The sequence below is a fragment of the Schistosoma haematobium genome, chromosome ZW, assembly GCF_000699445.3.
Source record: "Schistosoma haematobium chromosome ZW, whole genome shotgun sequence".
NCBI classification, from domain to species: Eukaryota; Metazoa; Platyhelminthes; class Trematoda; order Strigeidida; family Schistosomatidae; genus Schistosoma; species Schistosoma haematobium.
In genome coordinates, this window is record NC_067195.1 from 17882368 (window position 1) to 17905068 (window position 22701).

General features: G+C 33.9%; 2 protein-coding genes across 5 annotated transcripts in view; one reads left to right on the forward strand and one right to left on the reverse strand.

The window, feature by feature from the left end:
• The first annotated feature begins 223 nt into the window (after nt 1-223).
• On the forward strand, nt 224-6391 carry MS3_00002916 (uncharacterized protein). Of its 3 annotated transcripts, XM_051210573.1 has the most exons (6): nt 224-556; nt 594-808; nt 2214-2441; nt 2809-3000; nt 3598-4015; nt 5284-6391. In XM_051210573.1, the coding sequence occupies exons 1-5, from the start codon at nt 306-308 to the stop codon at nt 3609-3611; spliced, it is 900 nt and encodes a 299-aa protein (XP_051070580.1). In that variant the 5' UTR covers nt 224-305; the 3' UTR covers nt 3612-4015; nt 5284-6391. The 3 variants fall into 3 exon arrangements, with proteins under 3 accessions (XP_051070580.1, XP_051070579.1, XP_051070578.1); XM_051210572.1 differs by lacking the exon at nt 3598-4015; XM_051210571.1 differs by lacking the exon at nt 2809-3000.
• Nucleotides 6392-6467: 76 nt separating this feature from the next.
• The window catches only part of MS3_00001098 (uncharacterized protein), a 29381-nt gene continuing 13147 nt past the window's right edge, over nt 6468-22701 (reverse strand). For both annotated transcript variants that reach the window (XM_051208605.1, XM_051208606.1), the window contains exons 6-10: nt 21719-22448; nt 19465-19629; nt 14404-14784; nt 10772-11074; nt 6468-8992 (exon numbers count right to left, since the gene is read on the reverse strand). In XM_051208605.1, the coding sequence (XP_051070581.1) occupies nt 8252-8992; nt 10772-11074; nt 14404-14784; nt 19465-19629; nt 21719-22448 (2320 nt within the window). In that variant the 3' untranslated portion in view covers nt 6468-8251. The remainder of the gene's footprint in view (nt 8993-10771; nt 11075-14403; nt 14785-19464; nt 19630-21718; nt 22449-22701) is intronic.

The window sequence follows — 22701 nt, forward strand, 5'->3', positions numbered from 1 at the left end:
TTAGTTAATCTAGATAGAATCATGAAAAACAGTGGCGACAACCAACGTTGAACTAACTGTTTATTCATCTAGTTAATTTTAAAACAGCCAACCTTGTTGATAGGCTGAAATTATAAGGTCAAACAAAGCGAAATAATAATATCGCAAGCTGATTGGTAGATAGACTGACTGATATGTGTATATAAGATACACATATTTGTATGATTGCTTTCACAAGGTTCATATCACATTTAGAAATTCCTCATCATGAAACAGGTTTAAATATTGCCATCGATACACCTAACATGTGTTGTAATACTTTTAAAATGCCCCACTCAATACTCCTTGTCCAATATATACTTCTATGTAGCATCACTTTAGTGTATACTATTCCGATGCTTACATTGGTTAATAACAATCACACTGGTATAAAATATCCAATAATTTTAATTCCTGGTTTGGGTGGTAGTCAAGCTTATTGCAAACCTAAGGATGTGGGCAGTTCTTTTGCTCCATTTAATCTCTGGATCAACTTTTTTCACATGTTATTACCTAACAAAGTATTCGATTACTTCAGGTAAACAGCAAATTCATATTTATCAATCTGTTTCAAGATTACAACATGATCCATACACCTATGAGTCACATGATTCAAATGAATGTGATGTAACATTTCCCGGATGGGGTGATACATGGTCTGTGGAATATCTATCACAACATATATCTTTTGAGTACTTCGGTTCACTTGTGTCAGAACTGATGAAAGACAAATTTTACGTGAGAAACTTCACAATGCGTGGAGCTCCATATGACTTTAGAAAATCACCAGGTAAGTGAGTACATGTAAGGGTGTTATTTTTTAATTTTAGCAAAAGATTATGAAATATGATATTGAATAGATCTTTAGTGTTTGTCGAGCAGTAACATGAAAAAACATTAATTTGAAAATATAATTAACCGAAATTCCTCTGACAGCAAAGATTGAAAGTTTTCATCGGTCGTGAGCTTTCAGTAATAATTACACACATAAGAAATGTTATAAAGCATGATCAAATAACTTTCTAGATATGTAACAAATTAGATTACAACGGCAATTTTATTGTTTCATAAAAAATCTGTACTCTGACCGTGACTTTACGATACATATTTTTTATATTGCTTTGTTAAGTAGAATATTCCATACAGATAAACCGAATTAATAATTAGCGTAGATGAATAATGTTGAGTGTGGAAATTAATCAAACAGTGAAATATACATCAACTATTAAAACACTTCACTACTTGATGCTTTAGTGAGAGATCTTTCATAATAAAATAATCTTCGTGGATGAGCACTTCTGAAGAGTCCCACAATAGGACGAAACGGTCGTCTAGTACTTCCAGGTTTTCCATGGTGGTCTAGCTTTAACTGACCCATGATCTCAACAATTGAGAATAATCTTCCATTTGAATTACACATTTTGTATACAATTTTGTGGAAGAAGTTTGTTTTAAATCTACATTTCAAGAGGACTGCTTCCGGATAAAAAAATCTCACATCACCTGCCAAGTCGAGAATCCCATATGTGAGTTATTTTCAAGATTTTATTCGTCTCATTAGTTTAAAATTTAGTCATGGAACATTGATCTACTCAGAACTAATTTTATGCTCCTGTGACACCCTACCAGATTAAACCCTGAAATTTTAGAATATAAACTGAGCGCGATAAAATCGATAGGACGCATTATCTATGGTATCTTCACCTAGAATAATATGTCGATTGATTTATCTCTAACCCTGACAATTAATTGACTTCGTTTCAAGGCAATTCAATATGGTGCTCAAAATTTACATGCGATTTTATGGAAATTTTGTATTAGTAGAAAGTCATTTTTGTTACTAAGATCTAATTTGTGTAAAAAGGATGAACACCTGACCGATGCTCTTTATTTTAGATTGGTTTTCCAAATCATATCAGTAATCAATGTGGTAAGTGTACTAACTAATGATTCCTTTATACCAAATTGAGCGTTTATTACGAATCCTAAATTTAATACGTCTAGTTGTGTTCATCCAGTTTAGCCTGCTTTAAATTGCACTATTTCTAGAATTTCTAGTCAGCAAATAAATATGAGTACTTCTAATTATCACATTAACATTCAAATTTGATGTTTATTAATATTTAAATAATTTGCTTTCTGAGCATCAATCCAATTGTTAGTTTCTTCATATTTGTGTTATCTCTCTCTTCCAGATGATAACAAACAATTTGTAATGAAATTCAAACATTTAGTAGAAGAAACTTATACAAATGGATTGGATCGACCAGTTGTTCTATTAGGCCACAGTTTGGGTAGTCTGTACACATTATATTTTCTCAAAAATCAAACTAAACATTGGAAACAAAAGTATATTAAATCATTCCTATCTGTATCAGCACCACTTGGTGGAACAGTTAATGCACTTATGTCCGTAACTAGTGGTAAATTCAAATCTGTTTAAAGCATTTGGTTCACATGTATTCTAATTTAGTGTTTATATATATATATATATATATATATATATATATATATATATATATATATATATATATATATTGTTTCCAATGAGGGTGCATTTCGTTTATTAAAATCATTCGACCTTTCGAAAGGTTTCCTGACAGACTTAAACTTATGCTGACATTGTGTATATAATGTAACTTTGAAGAACAATTCGTACCGATAACAAATTCTTGTGAACATTTGTTGGTACCTTTATTGTTCACAAATTTAAATAGTTTACGTATCTAGTTCACTCAATTTCTTTGCTTCCATATATTCAAGCACAAATATTTCCTGTTTTAATTGAAGGTGAGAATTTAGGCGTATTTATTCAAAATCCATCACTATATCGAGATGTGATCCGTACAATGACATCAGTAATTGCTGTACTACCAAATCCTAAACTATGGTCTAAAGATGAGATTTTAATTGTTACACCGTTTAAAAATTACACAGTTCACGATTATCCAGAATACTTCAGTGATTCCAATTATCTTACAGGTACTTATATACAAACAAATATGCCTGTTATATTGTGATGTTATAAATTTGTTGTTTATTGCCTTATTGCTTCTGGTTTAAGAATGAATATTAAGAGACAGTCCGAGTAGTTTTAACGCTTCCAGTTTTATGTATATGTTAGCAGATACGAGTTAATGAACCGGTCAAAATTCGGATCTAATACAGAATTCTTTTAATAATCATTTAACAATAGTAACTGACATAATTACTTTACCATAACAGATCTCCATCTTTTAATAAACGATCAGTGTTACTGTGTACCAGTTTTCTCTGTATTCCTTTACGGCTGTGAAACACTGGGTCTACAAATACCCGGAAGAACTTTGTAGGCTGCAGGTATAAGTTTCTTCAAAGTATCGTCTGAGTTAAATGAAACCATTAAGTGAGTATTGTTGAGGTTAGACATAGAGGTAGTGACGCTTCTGAATTCTGTGTGAGAACAAGATGCAACCCATTAACATAATATTCTCGTTCTTAACACTCCGATTGCGTATCATTTTCAAAGTTATGTTAGCTTCATCTGGTTCCATGATTTAAATGTTTTCACCATTGCGTTCTTTTATGTTTGAAATCAAGGAATATGTACGTAGTCGGGAATACATATACAGTTGACAAATAAATCATGGAGTTCGCGATACCATAAAGATGCTTAATACATTGGAAATTCAAATTTACTAGGTTGTGGATCATTACTGACTGAGACGATTTGAGTATTGCCTATTCACACCTAGACAATCCCAACCCCTAACCATATTGCTGAAAAGCATAGAGGTTTAGAAGAATATTATGGATGGACAGTTCAATGGATAAACCTTGCGATTATTTGTCTAAATCATGTTCGAAGTTATGATCCTATGGTGGCAGATGTTGCATGATATTGATCGCAATAACACAGTAGTAATCATTGTGTACTTCTATAAATTATGAGTTCGATGTCATTCCATATTATTCAATCTCCCATCTGGTGTATTTCTTTTTTGAAATATTTTCCTCAGTAAGTTTAGTATGTCATAAAATTTGACAATAGAAATCATGCTCTCCGTTTCATTATATCACTATCTCCCCATTGTGCTTATCTCAGAGGTGTACCATTTATAATGTATGATTAATATTCGGGTTGCACATTGATTTGATCACAGAATATTACTTACAATAATTCGAAAAGAGAAAACATCGTTTAACAGTAATAAGTGCAAATTCATTTTAGTCTAAATTGCAAACATAACTAAGTACTAGGATGATTACACCAAATAACTGAATGCTAAATAATATTTAGCTCCAAAAATATTTCCCTGTCAACAAACTGTTTGTCTATAGAAGTCTAAAACAGAATTGCACTGTTTGCTAAAGTATCTGTTTAATTCTATACAGCTGAGTTGTATTTCATTTCATTATGTTTCAAAAGCTTTCTATCCATAAACCATACGACTAATTTGTAGTAAAGTCGGGATACTACTAAATACGAACAAATAACCATAAATTTGCATGTTAGGTATAATAGCATTATCCCAGTATATTATTATACAAACTAAAGCAAAAATTGGTATAGAGCAGTAATTATTTGGTACCAATTAAGCAAACAAGCGCTACATCACTAAGTCACTGAGTAAGGATCCGACCGTAACTGTTTACAGCTACTGGAAGTATGCTACTTATGTCGGTATAAGTAGTTAGTAAAACCAGTCAAAAGTGGAATGCCTGACAGCGGAAGGTTGAGAAGATCGAATGGAAGAGAACGGGAACAGAAAGTAATTGTTGTGGCATTGAAAGAATGATGAATTTCGAGAGAATTGATGGAAGATGTGCTAATGAGTCAGTTATCCATAGTATCGAATGATGATAAAGTTGCGAAGTGACTAGAGAAGTAATTATAAACTTGAGTTTGAAAAAAAGGTCAATTACAATGTGCCCATTTAGAGCCATACAAACTAAGATCAAGTTTAAAACCATGAAATTTATGTACTTGTTGAGTTGACCTTAAAATCTGCTTTTAGAAAAGTTCCCTACGGTGACTTGGTTTTCATTATATAGTGTGATTTAAACTTCGTGATCATGTAAGAAATATATCTATCCTTACTTGATTTTTACTTTAATATTACTGATGAATAAAACAGCTCTAAACATATATTTCAACTAATGAATTCAAAATCATTATTAAACTGAATTTTATCCGAAATCAGTTAAAATCACTGTTTTAAATTATAGCTAAACACTGAAATTGAACTTCGTTAAAAATAATCTACTTAATCCTGTACATTCTAGGTTATAAACTATTCACACGTTACCTATCTGCATTCGACCCACTCGAAGCTCCCGAACATGTACCTGAAGTCTACTGTATCTATGGTTCTGGACTATTATCAGTGGAACAAGTCATTTACAAATCACCTAGTCTCTTCATTTCAGCATTTCCAAATCAATCACCCAGAATTATATATGGGGATGGCGATGGTACAGTGAATCTACGCAGTTTAAAAGTTTGTACAAAATGGCCCACAGCTAAAGTAGTTGAATTCATTACTTCTGAACATAGACCAATTTTGAGTGAAAGGCGATTTATTGATTTTGTGAAACAACATATGAATATCTAACCTTAATAGTATTATAACTATCATTATTATTTCTACTGTTTATACTAATATGTTTATTATTAACAGTAAATCCTATATGACCAACTATTTTCATTGTTTTATTCAAACATATTGATTTTCATATCTTGAACAAGCACAAACAACAGTTGTGAGTTGGTGGAGAAGATTTGTAGCTCTCTGAGCTCAGCTCAGAGAACAAAACTCCATCAAAAACAGTTGTGAGTACATAGTGAAGTGGAAAATAATCAAAGTGTTTCTTATTTTCGTTTTTTTCTTACAACTAACAACAACAATACTGTTATTACTGAATTGGAGGAAAACTATTTAAAAGTGTATAACATAAATAAACTGTACGTGTGAAACATTAACGACTGTCCACTAATAACTTTAAACATAAATAGACATACGAAATTCACTTAATAACGTAATCATATCAATCAAGTGTAATTAATGTCTGTCAATTAAAAAAGGATAATGTAGCTACAATTATCCAAGTTTTATTGTAATAGGCATTTATTGTAACTAAAAAACGACTGGTCAATTCACAATAATCCAAGACAATCATTGGCTAAACATGTTTAGTGATATGATTTTAGACAGTTGAGATCATGAGTCAATTGAAGCTAAACTATCACGGAAAACCTGGAAGCACTGGACGGCCGTTTCAACCTATTGTGGGACTCCTCAGCAGTGCGCATCCACGACCCCGCCTCGCGGGATTCGAACCCACAACCTATCAGTCTCGCACCAGGCGCCTAACCAACTAAACCACTGAGCCGGCATCCAACGGTGTTAATGTCTAACTTCAACTAATCCATGAAATTGAGCGACTTGATGTATTCACACATACTAACTCTATACAGTTCTTGATGATATTCAGATTTGTTTGCACATATTGTACTGCGTTTATAGTAATAATCCACAATGACAAAAGGATAGAAGTGCTATCGTTACTTGTTTCGTTTTTAATCATCGAAAATACTTGGAATATGAATAACTATCACACTTATCTTAATAATTAGCGATGTTGGTCACGATGATACAAGTCTATTAATTCTATCTTTCCTTAGATCTGGAGTTTTGGAATTTATCCCAAACTTTTCTGTTACGCGAATTTATTCAGTCTTCTTGAAACATATGGTTTATGTCCAATCTTTACTACTACCACTGAAGCTGTTATCGTTTCTACCATAGCATTTGTCTTGATAATCTTACTTGGCTGTGCTGATATGGCGTAGTAGGTTAATCAATGCACATGTGAGCCATGTTCTACGTTTCATGTGACGGACTATCAATTTTCATTCAGTGTTTGTGTATCAATCATAAATATAGCTTTCAACTAAAGTCATATATTTGTAAATTTTAAATTTGATTCTGATTTGAAACATAAAGGTGGGATTCCTATTACTATTCGTACTTTAAATACAACAATAATCATGCTGCTTACGTAACGCTAACTTATATTTTGCTACTAGTTAGAAAGATGATAGTAAGAAAAGACATAATTCAACGGCGAATACACCAAGGAAGAGAAAATTTTCTTTGAAAACTGACATTCAATATTATACATAACTAATCCAAACTCATTTTTTAATAATATAACTTAACTGAATCATAATAATAAGTAGATTTAACTTGATGGTCAAGCTGTTAGCTACGACCAACACCATTATACCAAAACGTTTACTCAAACAGCAGTCAAAGTGATCTGAAATTCTGTTAGGAGTATGTGTGTGATTGTCACTTGCTGTTTGGCTACATCATAGAAGACTACTTCCTAAGGGACCTTAAAAAAAGGATTGGTATTGAACTTAGTGATCTCGCAGTGTGGTCATAGTGATCAAAGAGGTAACTAATCGACTCCAGTAATACACAGACTTTATGGTAGAAGTTGTATGATATACTAACTAGGTATTTTTAACGTCTTACAGCCCGCGATGGAAATTTGTGGATTAAAAAAGAGGTGTTACTTTCAGAGCATCATGATATGAGAACCCGACAACTATGTCAAGGTAGCAGGTACGACCGCGACTCATAAAGCAATCAACATAAAACCACCTGAAAAGAAATGGTACAGTACAGTTTTAAGAGAAAAAACTAGAAGGTAAGGAAATGAATCTTAAGTATGTTTAACTTCACAAGGATTATTCAATTCAATTGTAAAGTTAATAGAAATTACGACTCCATGTAATTTGATTAGAAAAATAAAATATATTCACATATATTGACAAAAATAAATCAACTACTAACAATCCATCATTAGTAATAATAATAATAATAATAATAATAATAATAATAATAATAATAAATATAAATATAACGAATACAAGCGGAATAATATGCATTACAATACTACAACTTCACTCAAAAATGACATAATTAAATGTAAACTCCAGAAAAGAGCACCGTTTTCTCTCGAGTAAAAATGACAAAATTCCATCAATAAAGGGACTGTACAATTATATATATATATATATATATATATATATATATATATAGGAAATCGGCTCATCATGAAAGGAAGATAGAGAAGAGTTAATCAAAAATTAACATACAGCGATATTCTCCGTTATAAGCATAAATATACAGCCACCGGATGATACATCATTAATAAGTACAAATAATAAATGGAGTATTGATTAATGGAAATCCATAATGTGTTGCATAACATCACTTCGTAATTTACTGTGAAATTCACACATTGGACAAATAACACCCTCATCCTCACCATTACCGACATTATCATGTTCAATAGTATTCAGTCCTTTGTTCAGCTCATCTCGTTTATCATCAGTGTTGTTGTCGTCGTCGTTATTATCGTCTATGATGGTGATTTGATCAGTTGTTTGATTATTTAAACTGCTAGTTGCCATGGTAACAGCCGATGTCTCAGTATTATTATTTATAGCTGTGGTACTGAGTAACTTTCCAAATTTAAGCTGTTCACCGGTAATCCATTTAACAAATCTATTTAAACTCAATCTAGATTCATTAGAATGCTTTGACATTGATAATGTTGATGAATTGATAACGTCACAAACACTACCACCACTGGCACTATCATCATGAACATCAATGAATTTCGCTGAAGATGAAGATGGTGAACTTGTAGTAATGCTCAATCGAATAGGTTGATTGCTTAACGTAGAAGTAATAATTGTAGTAGTAGTCGTTACTGATGTCGATGTTGTCGTGAGAAAGTCAGAAGTGTTAGATATAACAAGTTGTTTTGTATTATTAATATTATTATTATTATTATTATTATTATTATTATTATTTGAATTCTCTTTCAGCATTTCATTAGCATGAGCTGTTTTCTTATGTGTATTGAGATCGTCAACAGTTAAACAAAATACTGGACATAAATCGCACCCATGAAACTATATAAAATAAAACATTTCAATAAAGATAAATAAACAATTAGAATATATGGAGGTAGATGTATTACGAGAATGTTTTGCATAGATTCATACAATCAAACTACTTTTATTCTATTTTGTAACTATTAATTGTAATATTAATTGTAAATAACAACGACATTCAGAAAATTGGTGAACAGAAAATATATGATCACCTAGTTATAACTATTCTGTCTGGAATTAAACAAAATACATCATCTAACACAACAATTTCTCATAAATTATTACAGAGATGAAATCACTATAAAAGGTAAACAAATGTATTGAATAAAATCTAGTCTAAAAGATTATGGAAAAAACCACATTATTAAATACAAACAATGTTCAAATGTTTACATATTCACATATCATGGTGAAATACTGTACTCAGATATATTTATCTATTCAAAGACTGAGAACTTCAAATTATAATGGTTCATTTTACATGTAAAATTATGGTATAGGAACGAGCTAATCAAAACCGAAAAACGACTTTTAAGTCCTATAAGCAGAAATGATAATGGCTTGCAGGCAGTGGGTCTCTCTTTGTGGGTCATTTCTGCTTATAATGCTAGTGACTGAAGGCAATATCGAAGTGATCTGTACAGGATGCACATATGCCAATAACAGACTGATCAATTGCAGTTTTAAACATCAATGGGAGAATCCAGACAACCAACACAGAAATGAGTAAACTTTCGAGTCTTCATATAAAGATTTAAGAACAAATAACTTCTATCTTATATCACATAAGGGGAGTGGTAGTTTTACCTTTGTGTAATTGCTCCCAAAACATTCAAAGCTAGAACTAAAAGCTACTTTAGTCATCATTAGGGAAAATTATAGCTTTAAAAGTTAAAAATATTTAAGTCTTTTTATTTAGATGGTAAATCACACGTAAATTAACCCAAACCCTTAATGCTAATCGTAAACACGAACCAGGAACAATGTAGGAACTCCTAAAAACCATTTTGAACCTTAAAAGGGTTTTTAAAAGGAGGATGTTTTAAGGCAATATAGAAAAATCTACCACTCTTCTTCGATTTACAGGCATATAGATTCGTAGTAAACTTTAATAAATTTTTTAATTAGGTAAAATCTTTATATTTATTATTTTTTCCAATAACCATTGATTTACAAGAACTTTTCAGAATATCTATCAACGAGGTGAAATTTATCAGAGTTATTTCAATAATCGCTAAAGCTCTTCCTTATGCTAAAAAGCGCATCATTTTAGACAGAAACTCGATAACAACAAAGTGATTCTACAGGATTTTCTAAATTCTTGTACTGAAACGGCAACAACAAAATAGGATAACATTTATCTAGTCTCTCAAAACCTTCAATTCAAACTAATCTTTAACATTAAAGTGGGTTTTATGAAAAGAATACAGCTTAAAGAAAAAAAGGGATCTAGGATCGATAGAAACTATGATAACTTAGGGTACCACTCAGGTAAAATCATTAAAATGTAGAGATAAAATCAATTATTCGAACCCAAAATTGAACCAGTTTAAAATATTTAATACTTAACTCTTTATCAGATGAATTTACAGCCGAATTTTCGCAGCGATTATAGGTTTATTGATGACGAATGAATACCACATTGAAGTGTATAACTAGTGCTCGATTGTATGGGGTGGATAGATAACTTAAAAGTAGCAGAAATGGTTCGAAATAGTAGCAATCGGCAGGTGACAGCATAATTAATTTTAAGTTATGTAAACAGTAGGAAGTAACTACACGCCTTAAAAAACTAACCTGGGATAAGTGACCAATAGCACAGCGTTGGCTACCCTGTTTTAAAGGACTGGCAATAATTTTTGCTGCAGCAACTGTACTTAAGGATGATGACGGTGATAATGTCGTTGGTGTTGTTGTTATTGAAGTAGAAGTATTAGTTGCGCCAATTGATTGCGGTTTAACAATTCGATAAAATTTATTTTTTGCAGAAATGTGATTTAGTTCCGATTCCTTGTTATGACTACTGCAATAGTGTTTCCATAATGAAATTGCTCGTTCACATGCATATAGACATAGAGGACACCAGTACTGATGACTAGCCTAAAATACCAATTTATAAAATGCATTTCTATATCACAGCATTTATCATATAGTTATACTAAAATACATTGAAATCTCATTTTGAAAAGGTATAATCATGAATATTTAGAACGATAGGATTTCCTATTCGTGACACGAGGTTCCAACTGTTGGCATCCAGAATGACAATATTTCCAAGCGGCAGTTTGAATTCAATTTTCTGGGTACTAATTTCATCTGAGTAGTGTTAACACTACTAAGCATATGCCTTTTTATCCAATTTAGAAAAAGACCCGGAGAATCAGTGACTGACATGGTATAATATTGTAAGGTTTCTATCAATTACGCAGGAAATGTCAATTATCATTAACTAAGATTGAGAACTTTTTTCAGTTGATCACAAATTTAATAATCTTGACCAAACTATTGGATAAACACAGGCATGTATACGAAATATATGAATGGTCGGGAAATATTTCTAACCTATTTGTTTTCAGGTATTAATTTATTCAAACACGTATGATGTGTGACCACACGAATTTAAGTGAGATTAAACCAGTATCCTGTTCTCAGTCACTTGTATGTGTACATATGCATTAAAATTTGAACTGACTTATTCACCGGGTACTTGGGTATGAGCCACACTCTAAATATGAGGGCTAATTATACTATCCAGTTACTCAAACACAAATAGGTCGAAAGGGGTCTGAACCTGGGATTTAGTGAGCTAAAATCAAACATCTCAACCACTGAGTGACCGCTCTATTGGAAAGATAAGGTGAGTCTATTTTAGCGCCAGATAATTTGAATGCACTACAAAGATCTAGCAACTCAGTAGAATGATCAGGCCCAGCCGAGAATACAATCAGAACAAATGTGTAAACAATGGCTATGCACCGATGGACAATAGCAAATCAAATCCCGGGTCAATAGTACAAACTGTAAAGAAATTATAATACCTCACTTCTTTTTCAAGTATGTACTGCTAGTGTTGTTGACTAGATGGCAACGAAGACATAACAACGAAATCATACAACTCACAGAACACATCTCTGTGGAATGAATAGTTTCAGAAGCCTCTCTTCCCAGTTATTTTTAAAACTTCTGAAGATCAAAAGCGAATGAATTAATTTATACTCTCAACCTTTTAATAACCTAGCGTCTTTATTCATTAACAATTAATTTCATTAGATGTTTTCGTATTCATAGCAAATGTTGGACGTATGGATTTTTCTTAATATTTCATTTCTGAAACCATATCCAAATTAGTGATCCATAATAGTTTGTAATAGTCGTCAGTTCATTTGTTGATATTAAGTAATAGTAATAATAATGTTAGTATAACAGCATTAAACTGATGAATATATCAACGCAACCGTCTGTAATCTAAATATATCGTTTCTGCCTAATTTTTTCAACTGTCCTGTCTTCAAACTACCGAAGATCGAGTGGGTTCGTGTGAGGGTGAAAAGACGATCTGCAATGACAATATATGAGTGGATAAAACAGAGAGTCCTCACCTCGCCCACTATCTTTTTTTTGAGTTTCAGGAACTGTCATTGATTAACAAGAAACTAGATAAATTGAGTTCACACTAGCAACAATCACCAAAAAAAAATTAAAACACAAAACATTGAAATTGTGTTACGATCAAAATTGGAATCTAGTTGAGTTGTAATTTAATTACATGAGAGCTATGAGGAACAGAGGATTAAATATGAACTATTTATTTATTTATTTGTGCATATAAACGTTAGTAGAAGGGGGCGCCAAATACAAATAAACGAAAGTTGTGTAGTAAATATGACAGTAAAACGAAAGTTTTTTTAAATAAAATTCAGATTTATCTACTCTGTCACATAAACGTTCACATGTTAAAGTAAAAAAAAGAATAAAATGAGAAATGTAGAACCTTATGATTTGTTATAGAATAGTAAAAGATAAAACGTAAGTGGGACGATATAAATACATAAAAAATAATTATTGAATGACAAAATGATAAGAATTTAACTGAAAGAGTAGATGTATAGTCAATAATATAATTGACTTTGAACTATATTTCATCCATGATGATTTCAAAGACATCGACGAATAAAATTAGACTTTGGTGGAGTTTTGTTCTCTGAGCTGGATGGTTTGGTTGTGAGGCTCTCATCGTTCCACTGAACGACATCATCAGCAAAAACTTTAAATAGGAGTGAAGTTTTTGAATTTCCCCACATATGACTCCCAGCTTGTCCTGTAGACCTCGATCTTGATTGGTTGTTGTTGACCTTTAACCTGTCATTGTTTATTTCTTTATTTTGATGGTATCTCCCATTGATTTGATTCTTGGTCCCATATTTGTCCATAATTTTTTTTATTGTTTGATATTGATGTCGTTCAGAAGAACGATGAGAGCTCCACGACCAAACCATCCAGCTCAGAGAACGAAACTCCACCAAAGTCATCTAATTGAGTTACAAATCTTCACCATCTCAAAATTAGACTTTATCTTACACGAAAACAGACAAAAAAACACTGTGACTTTTATGAATGGTTGAAACCTGCTGATATGATTATCAATCTTTGTATGCCTCTAAGTTTATCAGTATCAGTCCAGAAGTGTACAAATAAAAGTCTAACAATGTATTTCTGTTTGACAGACGTTTGAATATCTTAATCACAGCACAAATCCTCGAAGGTTTAGAAAACTTAGTTATGAGCACTTACTATCCATCAGATTTAATCTACCAGTTAATACAGTCAACACGTAAGAAATAGACGATATTATAGAAGTGAACTAACTTGTGATTAATATATAGTGGAATGTATATCAGTCAGTCGTAGGTAATATAGAACTTAGTACATTGGTTTAAGTTATAACACCATATAAACAGTTAGATGAAACTATCAAAACAAATAGTAGGGTGACTGAAATAGCAATAGTATCAATAGTAGTAAAAAACGATTCGACATAGATATTATGGTCGTAGAAGAGAAGACTGATTTGTGAAATAAATAAGCACAAGATGAGTTTGAGACTCATCAACAAAGGGAAAACAAAGAAAAAATGCATTTGTGCCATAGTGTGTGATTATTAACAGACCCCAGCCAAATTGCTTTCATCTAACATCATGGCTCAGTCCAACAGTCAATGACTTGATGGATTGAAACCAAGTCTTGGTTTGGTATATCTTAGATTTCTTCCAACTTAGTACGCTGAAGCACTAAACATCGAACGTTGAGGTAGGCAGTGAGTGATCATAAAGAACAGACGTTTCAATCACATCAGTTGATATAATTAAGGATCTACAACACAAAAATTTACAAACCCAATAACTACAATAAATAAATAAAGAAAAACTAACTTGAGCCATATGTAAATCTAAATGATTAATGGTAATAAAATGTGCATTACAAACTGAACATTTCCAACATGGTATTTCTTCGGGCTTTATATATACAGCAATATTATCCGGTAATGAATATGATACGGATATTGTTGACATAGATAATGATGAATATAATGTAGAAAGATTAATTAATTTTGAACTCATTGTTAAATAATTAAAATTTATTTTATTATTCCTTGTAGAACCATATTTGCATATATTATTATTTATTTCATCTGGTACAGTGAAAAAGTGTACAGTTTGTAAATGAATTATAAATGAAACCATATCCGAGAACATACGACAACACTGTGGACAATTATACACATCTTTATTCAACCGATAGGCGAAGTGTTGCTAAAGTACCAAAAGAATATAATAATAATAAATATCAGATAAATAATATGAATTATGTATACACATATCCATACAAAACTATAAGATTTTCTGTGAAAACAACCGAAATAAAAAGTGCAAGTTAGTAACTCCAAAAAACAAGTAAACACCTAACAAAACGGTGGTATTCAAATATTTACCAATCAAACAATCGTATTTATAATCCAACTTTGAAAACTATCCTGAACCCAAATGTAAAACAAGTCGTAGCTCAACTTAGCTTTACAATTGACCAGGTCAGTCAGTCAGTAACAACGTAGAACTTCGTACGTACGTACATCAGTTCGAGTTGCCACACCACATTAGCACAGAGATGCAGTTGTCGATTCAAATCCCGTAGTGGTAGAGGTAGCAAGAGTATAAGCAGTAATCGGGAAGATTAGGGTTTGGAGATGTTATTTAAAGAGTATAATCCAGTGAAATAAATTTGGAAAGAGGAAAAAAGGGACATGAAGAATTCAGAAGATTAGAATTTAGGAGAACACAAAGAGTGGATGCACCTGCGCCATTGCAAACGATTTTGAGCCATGTCATTCAGGGTCTCTAACCATCGGTTGCTATCATCTCGCGGTCCCCAACCAGATAGTCTACATCTACCAACATGACTCAGTTCACTTGTCACTGACTTCATGGACTTGTGTTATGTTTTGGTTTGGCCGCCCCTAGCTTTCTTCCAACCTACTCCTATACCACTGAACATAGCACGTCCAGGCAATCGGTTGTTGGGCATACGTAACACATGTCCCAGCCATCTCAACTGATGAAGTTTCACTACGTCATCAATTGATTTGCCATTCTTACCTAGTACCCGTTTCCTGACAACTGCGTTACTTACTCGATAGTCCCAAGATATACGAGCAATATTTTGAAGACACCTATGATCAAATACTAGTAACCTACGAATATCCTCTACTCTTACCGGCCATGTTTCACTGCCATAAAGTAGGACGGAACGAACTGCTGCACAGTAAACCCGTCCTTTGGTTGATAGACGGATATCTCGCCTACGCCATAAATGACGCAAGTTGGTAAAAGCTAGTCGAGCCTTCTGTATCCGTGCTGAGATTTCGTCACACACCAGACCACAGGGGCTGATGAGACTTCCAAGATAAGTGAAGCGATCGACACGCTCAATTACTTCACTCCCTATCCTTAGTTCGGGTGTCAATGCAACCCAATCCTGAAGCGACATTTTATATTTCGAGGGGGAGAATCGCATCCCGAACATGCTTGCATTGTTGCTTAGAGTGGTCAAAAGACTCTGCATTTTGTCAGCGTCTTCACCAAATAAAACTATGTCATCAGCATATTCTAAGTCAACAAGTGAACCTCCCGGTAGAAGTTCAAACCCTGGAAATTTAGACGAGGAAAGTGTTATCTCTAAAAGTACGTCGACGACAAAGTTGAACAAGAATGGAGAGAGTTGACAGCCCTGACGAACACCACTTGAGGTAATCAATTCTGATGACAGTTCGCCATAAGCTCTCACTCTACCAGTTGTGTTCGAGTAGAGAGCCTTTACAAGGTTAATGTACTTCTTTGGTACTCCTTTCAGTGACAAACACTGCCATAGAACCTTATGATCGACAGAGTCGAATGCTGCTTTAAGGTCGAGAAATACTACGATTGTGGGGCGTCTGAACGTGTGTCTGTGTTCTAGAACCTGACGTAGTGTGAATATGTGGTCTATACAACCACGTCCAGGACAAAAACCAGCCTGATTTTCTCTAGTCTGCTCTTCACGAGCTTTAGTTAGGCGTCGAAGTATTATTGAAGCTAATATTTTAGACATTATATTAGTCAAACTGATTCCTCTGTGATTGTCACAAGAGGACTTTTGTCCTTTCTTAAAAACTGGCACAAGCAGTGATTGAGACCAGTCAGATGGGATTGCGTTCAGTTCACAGATACTACCTATGGCCTCAGTCAATCTCACTGCTAATACTGAACCACCATCCTTAAAAACCTCAGGAGTAAACCTGTCAGGGCCTGCTGCTCTCCCTCGCTTCAGATTTCCTATGGCTTTTTCAACTTCGTAAAGGGACGGAGGACATACATTAACTTGCCATTCAGGTTGACTAGAGATCGTGGGAAACCGAAGTGTGGCTGAAGGCCAGTTGAACTGATCCCTAAAGTGTTCTGCCCATCGATCCAATCTCCTGGATTGAGAATGAATAATATGTCCATCTTTCTCTGAGATTGTTTCGCTAACGGTTGGGTTCCTAATTCCGGTTTCCTTAACGAGTCTGAACAATTGTCTGCTATTACCTATTGCCGCTGTCTTTTCCATCTCTCTTGATTTCGCTACCCACCACTGTTCGCGATCATTGCGTAGGTTTCTTTTCAGCTTGTGTTTAAGCTGACTCCGCTCTTCATTATGTTCAGAGCCAGGTAGAATGAGTTTCCGAGCATCTATCAGTGCGATAGATGCTGCTGAGATCCAGTGTTGCTCCCTAACCTTACGGTTTACCTTACTAGCAGATATCTGCTGTTTCCACAGCTTTTCGGATGGGCATCACATGCATGGCTGCCTAACTGTTTTCCTAGTTGTTCCTGAAATATACTCTTAGCTTGACTATCATTAAGTAGGGCCCTAAGAGGTTTCCTTGCAGCGTCTTTCCTACGTACAGTAAGACGCAGACAGATACGCACTCGCACTAGATCATGATCTGAATCTAAGCATGTGCTCCAGAATGAGAGACAGTCTTCTATCGAGCCCCTCCATCGGTGGCTGATAGCGATGTGATCTATTTGGGTCCAACGTTGGGACGAATTAAGAGGTCGCCATGTTAAAAGATGTTTTTCCTTATGCTTAAAATTAGTATGTGCAAGGAACAGGCGGTTATCTGAGCATAGCTGCAACAGACGGTCGCCATTATCTGTTCTTTGAGCCACGACACCATAAGATCCACCTAGGTGTCTTTCTCTATCGCTTAGTTTACCTACTTGATCATTAAAGTCACCGGCCACCATTACTACATCAGAGCGCCTAGCTTTTCGGAAAAGGTCGGAGAGCTTTCTGTAAAACTCGTCTTTTACATCATCTGCGCTGCAGTCAGTGGGAGAATAGGCAGAGACGACGAAGAGGCAACGACGAGTGTCTCTATCTTTCCGAGTCCTTATTGGTCCGTTCAGTCGGACAGCGCACAAACGACTGTCTACTGGGATCCACTCTAAGAGAGCTAGTTCTGCCCTAGGACTCAATGCTATACCTACGCCGGCGAGGCCACGGGAAGCAGAATCAGGGCTTCCATATACACGAAGCGTGAATCGAAATGGTTCTTTGTTTTGATATGGTGAGGTCAAATGAATGACGCTACTCGGATCCTGTATGCGCGTTTCAGAGGCGCAGCACACATGAATGGCACGAGATTCTAAAGTCCTAACTAAGGAAGCCTGTTGTCCTATTTGGCACAGTGTTCGGACGTTAAAAGCTCCTACGTGTCGTTTAGAGCGTGGTTTCAGGAGACCAGGAATAACGTTCCGCGTACTCGAATCGTTTGCTCTAGCGGTGCGAGGTGATAAAGAGACGTGAGGAGGGTTAGTCGTTGAGATAAGAGAGTTTTTAGGTGTGGGGAGGATTTGACTGTGACCAACTTGGTCTCGTGTGCTGTTACGGGTATGAGGGCTGATGTCACTTCCCGGCTGCCCACGCCGTGGAAAGGTAGGTACATAAATTCGTGTACTTGACTTCGAGAAACACTTTAAGTGTGGGGGCTAGTGATACTAGCAGGTTGCCCAAGTCGAAGTAGGTGAGGAGGGGCTTCAATATACGATTAAGTAGCTGAAAGTCGGACGCTTTAACGATTAGACAACCGCTGAGCTTCATAGTTATGAATATACCCTTCAAGTGGGTAATTTCACATTAGTTTCCAATCATTTGTAAAAGCGGTACACCGAGATAGAAAAACATAATCTCGATCCATTTTTCAATTAATTACGTAACAAATGCTGGCGGTGTTTCCTCGATTGGCCAGACGGTAATTTTCAATTACGTAATATCAAGAATTCTTTTTTCTAATAAGAACTTGGTAGTACGGTCATCGACATACAACAACAATTCAGAGTTAATAATCCACGCCCCAATAAGAGATAGAGAACATGGAACATCAGAAGAGGCTTACATGTTGAACAGAAGTCAAAATCGAGAAGGGATACCCCTCTATATATAGTAACAAAGTATGACATAGGACACGAAAATTGCTAAACTAAAAGTTTTAACGGTCGATCAGAAAACAGTGGAGTTTGTGCGAAACTATGAATTCAAAAATATTATTGCGATTGTTGTTACAGAAAATAGATTTACATTTATTAACAAAAACTAGACAGCTTAAAGTCTCATTGGCATAGCCATGACCAGACATTGCTAATTTCATGACACTCTCTATGTTGGGTATTTGGATAAAACTTATGAAACAATCAAGACCAAAACGCAAAAGTAGTTCATTTTCGGTTGTTTTGAGCCATAAATGAGGCTTCAGGCTTTTTGCTAAGATTGACAGCAAGATAATCATTAAACATAGCTATCATAATCTTTATAAACACCATTGATATCTTGAAATATCTATAGAGAATTGTATAACAAAAAGGTGAGTAAATAGAAAAGGAAACAATAAACGATTCAATGGAACTTCAACTTACAGGATGCTTAATAATTTCATGTAGATAATAAGTTGAATTACACAGTGCTTTTTCATCGCAAAATCCACAACTAACATGTTGGTGTCGGATTACGCCAGCCTTTGTCCAAAATAATTGACCACATAAACGACAAGGAATTGTTGGGATATGTCGTAAACCTTTAACCTGAGTATTCGTCGTCACAGAATATACATGAAAATGAATCATATGGCAATTAATTTAACTAATAATTAAACAATGTGAATAAGTATTGACCAATTTAGTGATAGTCAGTAAGAAATAATAAATATATATATATATATATATAAAATGTGGCAAAGTAAATGGATCTCTATGATTTAGAATACCGAATCTGTCATTAATGAATTTAAACAAAAATAACCCACTAGTAATCACAACTTTTTGCTAAATACTAATCACAAACAATCATATTGGGGCAATATACCTGATGGTCATCTTCAAACTAACTAACTATAAGTATCAACTCGAGGGATACACATATCATATTAAAAAATGATCATTCAGCTATATACTAATCAGGTCTTTTTGTAGTGCCAGTCATCCTGAAGGCATTGTTCAACAATTTTGTTCCAATAATAGTGTGGTGTATGCTAATTATGTTGACAGACATAAGTAGTATGTAATTGCTATTTAACAAAAAGTAAGAATGACTAATGATCTGTCCACTGTAATCACTTTGCTGAACACTTACCACAGATACCCCAATAAAGATAATGCTATTTTTGCGAACCAGTTTTTGTCTACTCAAAGAACCTCAAATTAATTTGAAGAATGCAGACGACACAATCTCATTAAGTGATAATAATACTAAGATTTTATAATACCCCAATATGAAAGAATATATAGAGTAAATTTTGTACTTGTAAACATAAAGATTTCTAGAGTCTGGATCTACTCTGATGTCTGTATATCAGCAAGATATATAGAAGCCTACTGGTGAACAATAATGATCCTAAGTATATATCATAAGTGCATATCATCAAATCAATTTTTACATCTGATGAAACTATCGAGTAAATAAAATTGATGCATCTGGCTTATCCATCTGTCGTCCATCCATTACATGTGAATGTCCTGTAACAGTTTAAAAAGCACAATTAAACCAACATTTATTCGTTGATTTTAATGCTAGTTTTGTTCATCAAAACACTGGAGAAAAATGTAGACAAGTTAATTTTAAAGTGATTCATGTACAATTCTGTGGACTGATATAAAGTGATAAATAGCAAGATATTACAAACCACCACTTAATTAATTAAAGACAACACATATTAGCTCTTAACTAACAAATATAAATTGACTCGAAGAATCTTGAGAAAACGACTAAGCTATCATTAGTATATTATATAATGGATTATTACATATCCTAAATATGATGTAACTAGCGAGTGCAGAGCATATAAGTCACATTAGCAGAACAAAAAACTATTTAGTAATACATGTATTTTATCATAACTTAAGTGACATTTGGTACAAAGGAACACCAAGGCATTTTTCACATAACCTAAGATGATAACTTCGAGAGAGAGAAAAATCACCATCCAAATCTAGTTATCCAACTTATTATCATCGAGTTACCAACTAAAACATTTATCTCAGTCGGAGCATCAATATACTGTACAACGCAAAAATTAGTTGCATGTTTCAGTCTAGAATATGAACGATTACGAAATCGGTATAGTGTATTGATTAGAAAAACTGAAATGTGACTATCAGTGTAATGTAGAGTGAATGTTTCATTCTATCTGGAACTCTCCAACTGGATACGCCTTCATCTCAGAGTTGTACTGATTAAACTATGAGGTTGGCAGATTTCTTACCATATTTAATAAATAAGCAAATGTTACAATAATTTTTTACAGAGGTGAAATAACCAAAAACCTATCGTTTAGTCAGTTAGTCATAAGCAACTGTAGAACCTGGCTACCAAGTACATGTATAAATTCAAGTTGCTGCAGCATATCAAAACAAATTAGCACGATGATATAAAACTATCTAGAAAATTACTAAAATAGTAGAAGTAGTAACAGGTACTAGCAGCAGCAGAAAATATTGCATCCATGTTACTCGTTAATGTAAAAATCTTTTTTATTTCTTATGAAAAATTCACCTAATTTTACATAGACTTATTTATTGTATATATATATATATATATATATTTGTATGATACATATGAAGAATAAGAGGAACCTGTTGAAATATTTTATACTGTGCTTTGCAGCTTAATACTTACTCTATGACGAGACATAACGTGAAAACTTTGAACAATTGTTTCCGTTGGAATATTGGAAGGGCACAGTTCACATGGAACTTCTAACATTGGCAAAACACGAGGTAAACTACGCGGTTGACTTCCCAGGCATCGCCTAATTTGACCACTAGGTCCCACCTGAACACGAATAGTATTATCTCCATTGTTAGTAAGTGAAGATTGTTGTTGTAATAAATTATCAGATGCTAAACCAACAGAAACTGGTATGACAGGTTTTGGTTGAATAGGAATTTTCGATTGGTTGGAAGAGAGGAAAGATAAAAGAGTTGGATTTGATGACGATACAATAGACCATGATGATGTTGTAGCCGGGATTTGTGTATTTCCATGCATAAAAAGGTTAGACTGTTTACTGATTGTAACACAAACAGGAGGCATTGGTTCAAAAGGCAAAGTATGTTTCACTGAAACAGATGGAGTTGTAGTAGGTTGACTAACTAAAACAGATGGTAATATGGAGCCTGTCACAGATTTCGATACCAAATCAGAAACGGAAGTAATGGGAGAGGAATTAGGTAAAATACACACTGATGATATATTAGTTAGATTTACACTAGACGATGATGAAGCAAAACATGGCTGAATCGGTAAGGACGATGAAACTAATACAGTTGATAGGGAAATAGGTATAGCACTTTTAGAATTGCATGTCCTTATTTGTGCGGGAGTTGAATTGTAAAAAGAAACAGTTCTATAAAAGAGATATACACAAAACCAACATTTTAATGGTTGAATGAAAGAACCAATATACCTTTTGCTATATTCCATCGGGTAAAGAAATTGTATTTCTGATGTTTTGCGACTTAAGATAAACCACTTCATCAGAGTAAATAATTGACCGAATCAAATTAACACGAGTTTAAATAGTAAAAAGGAAACAACGTAGAATATTTCTAGTACAATCAAAATCATAATGGGTCTGAATATGCCAATGTCAAATTATT

Excerpts from the sequence above, each read along its gene's own strand:
- MS3_00002916 (XM_051210572.1), top strand. The coding sequence starts at position 306 with ATGCCCCACTCAATACTCCTTGTCCAATATATACTTCTATGTAGCATC. Across the intron at positions 809-2,213 it reads TGACTTTAGAAAATCACCAG|ATGATAACAAACAATTTGTA; the intron begins GTAAGTGAGTAC and ends TCTCTCTTCCAG. Across the intron at positions 2,442-2,808 it reads ACTTATGTCCGTAACTAGTG|GTGAGAATTTAGGCGTATTT; the intron begins GTAAATTCAAAT and ends TTTTAATTGAAG.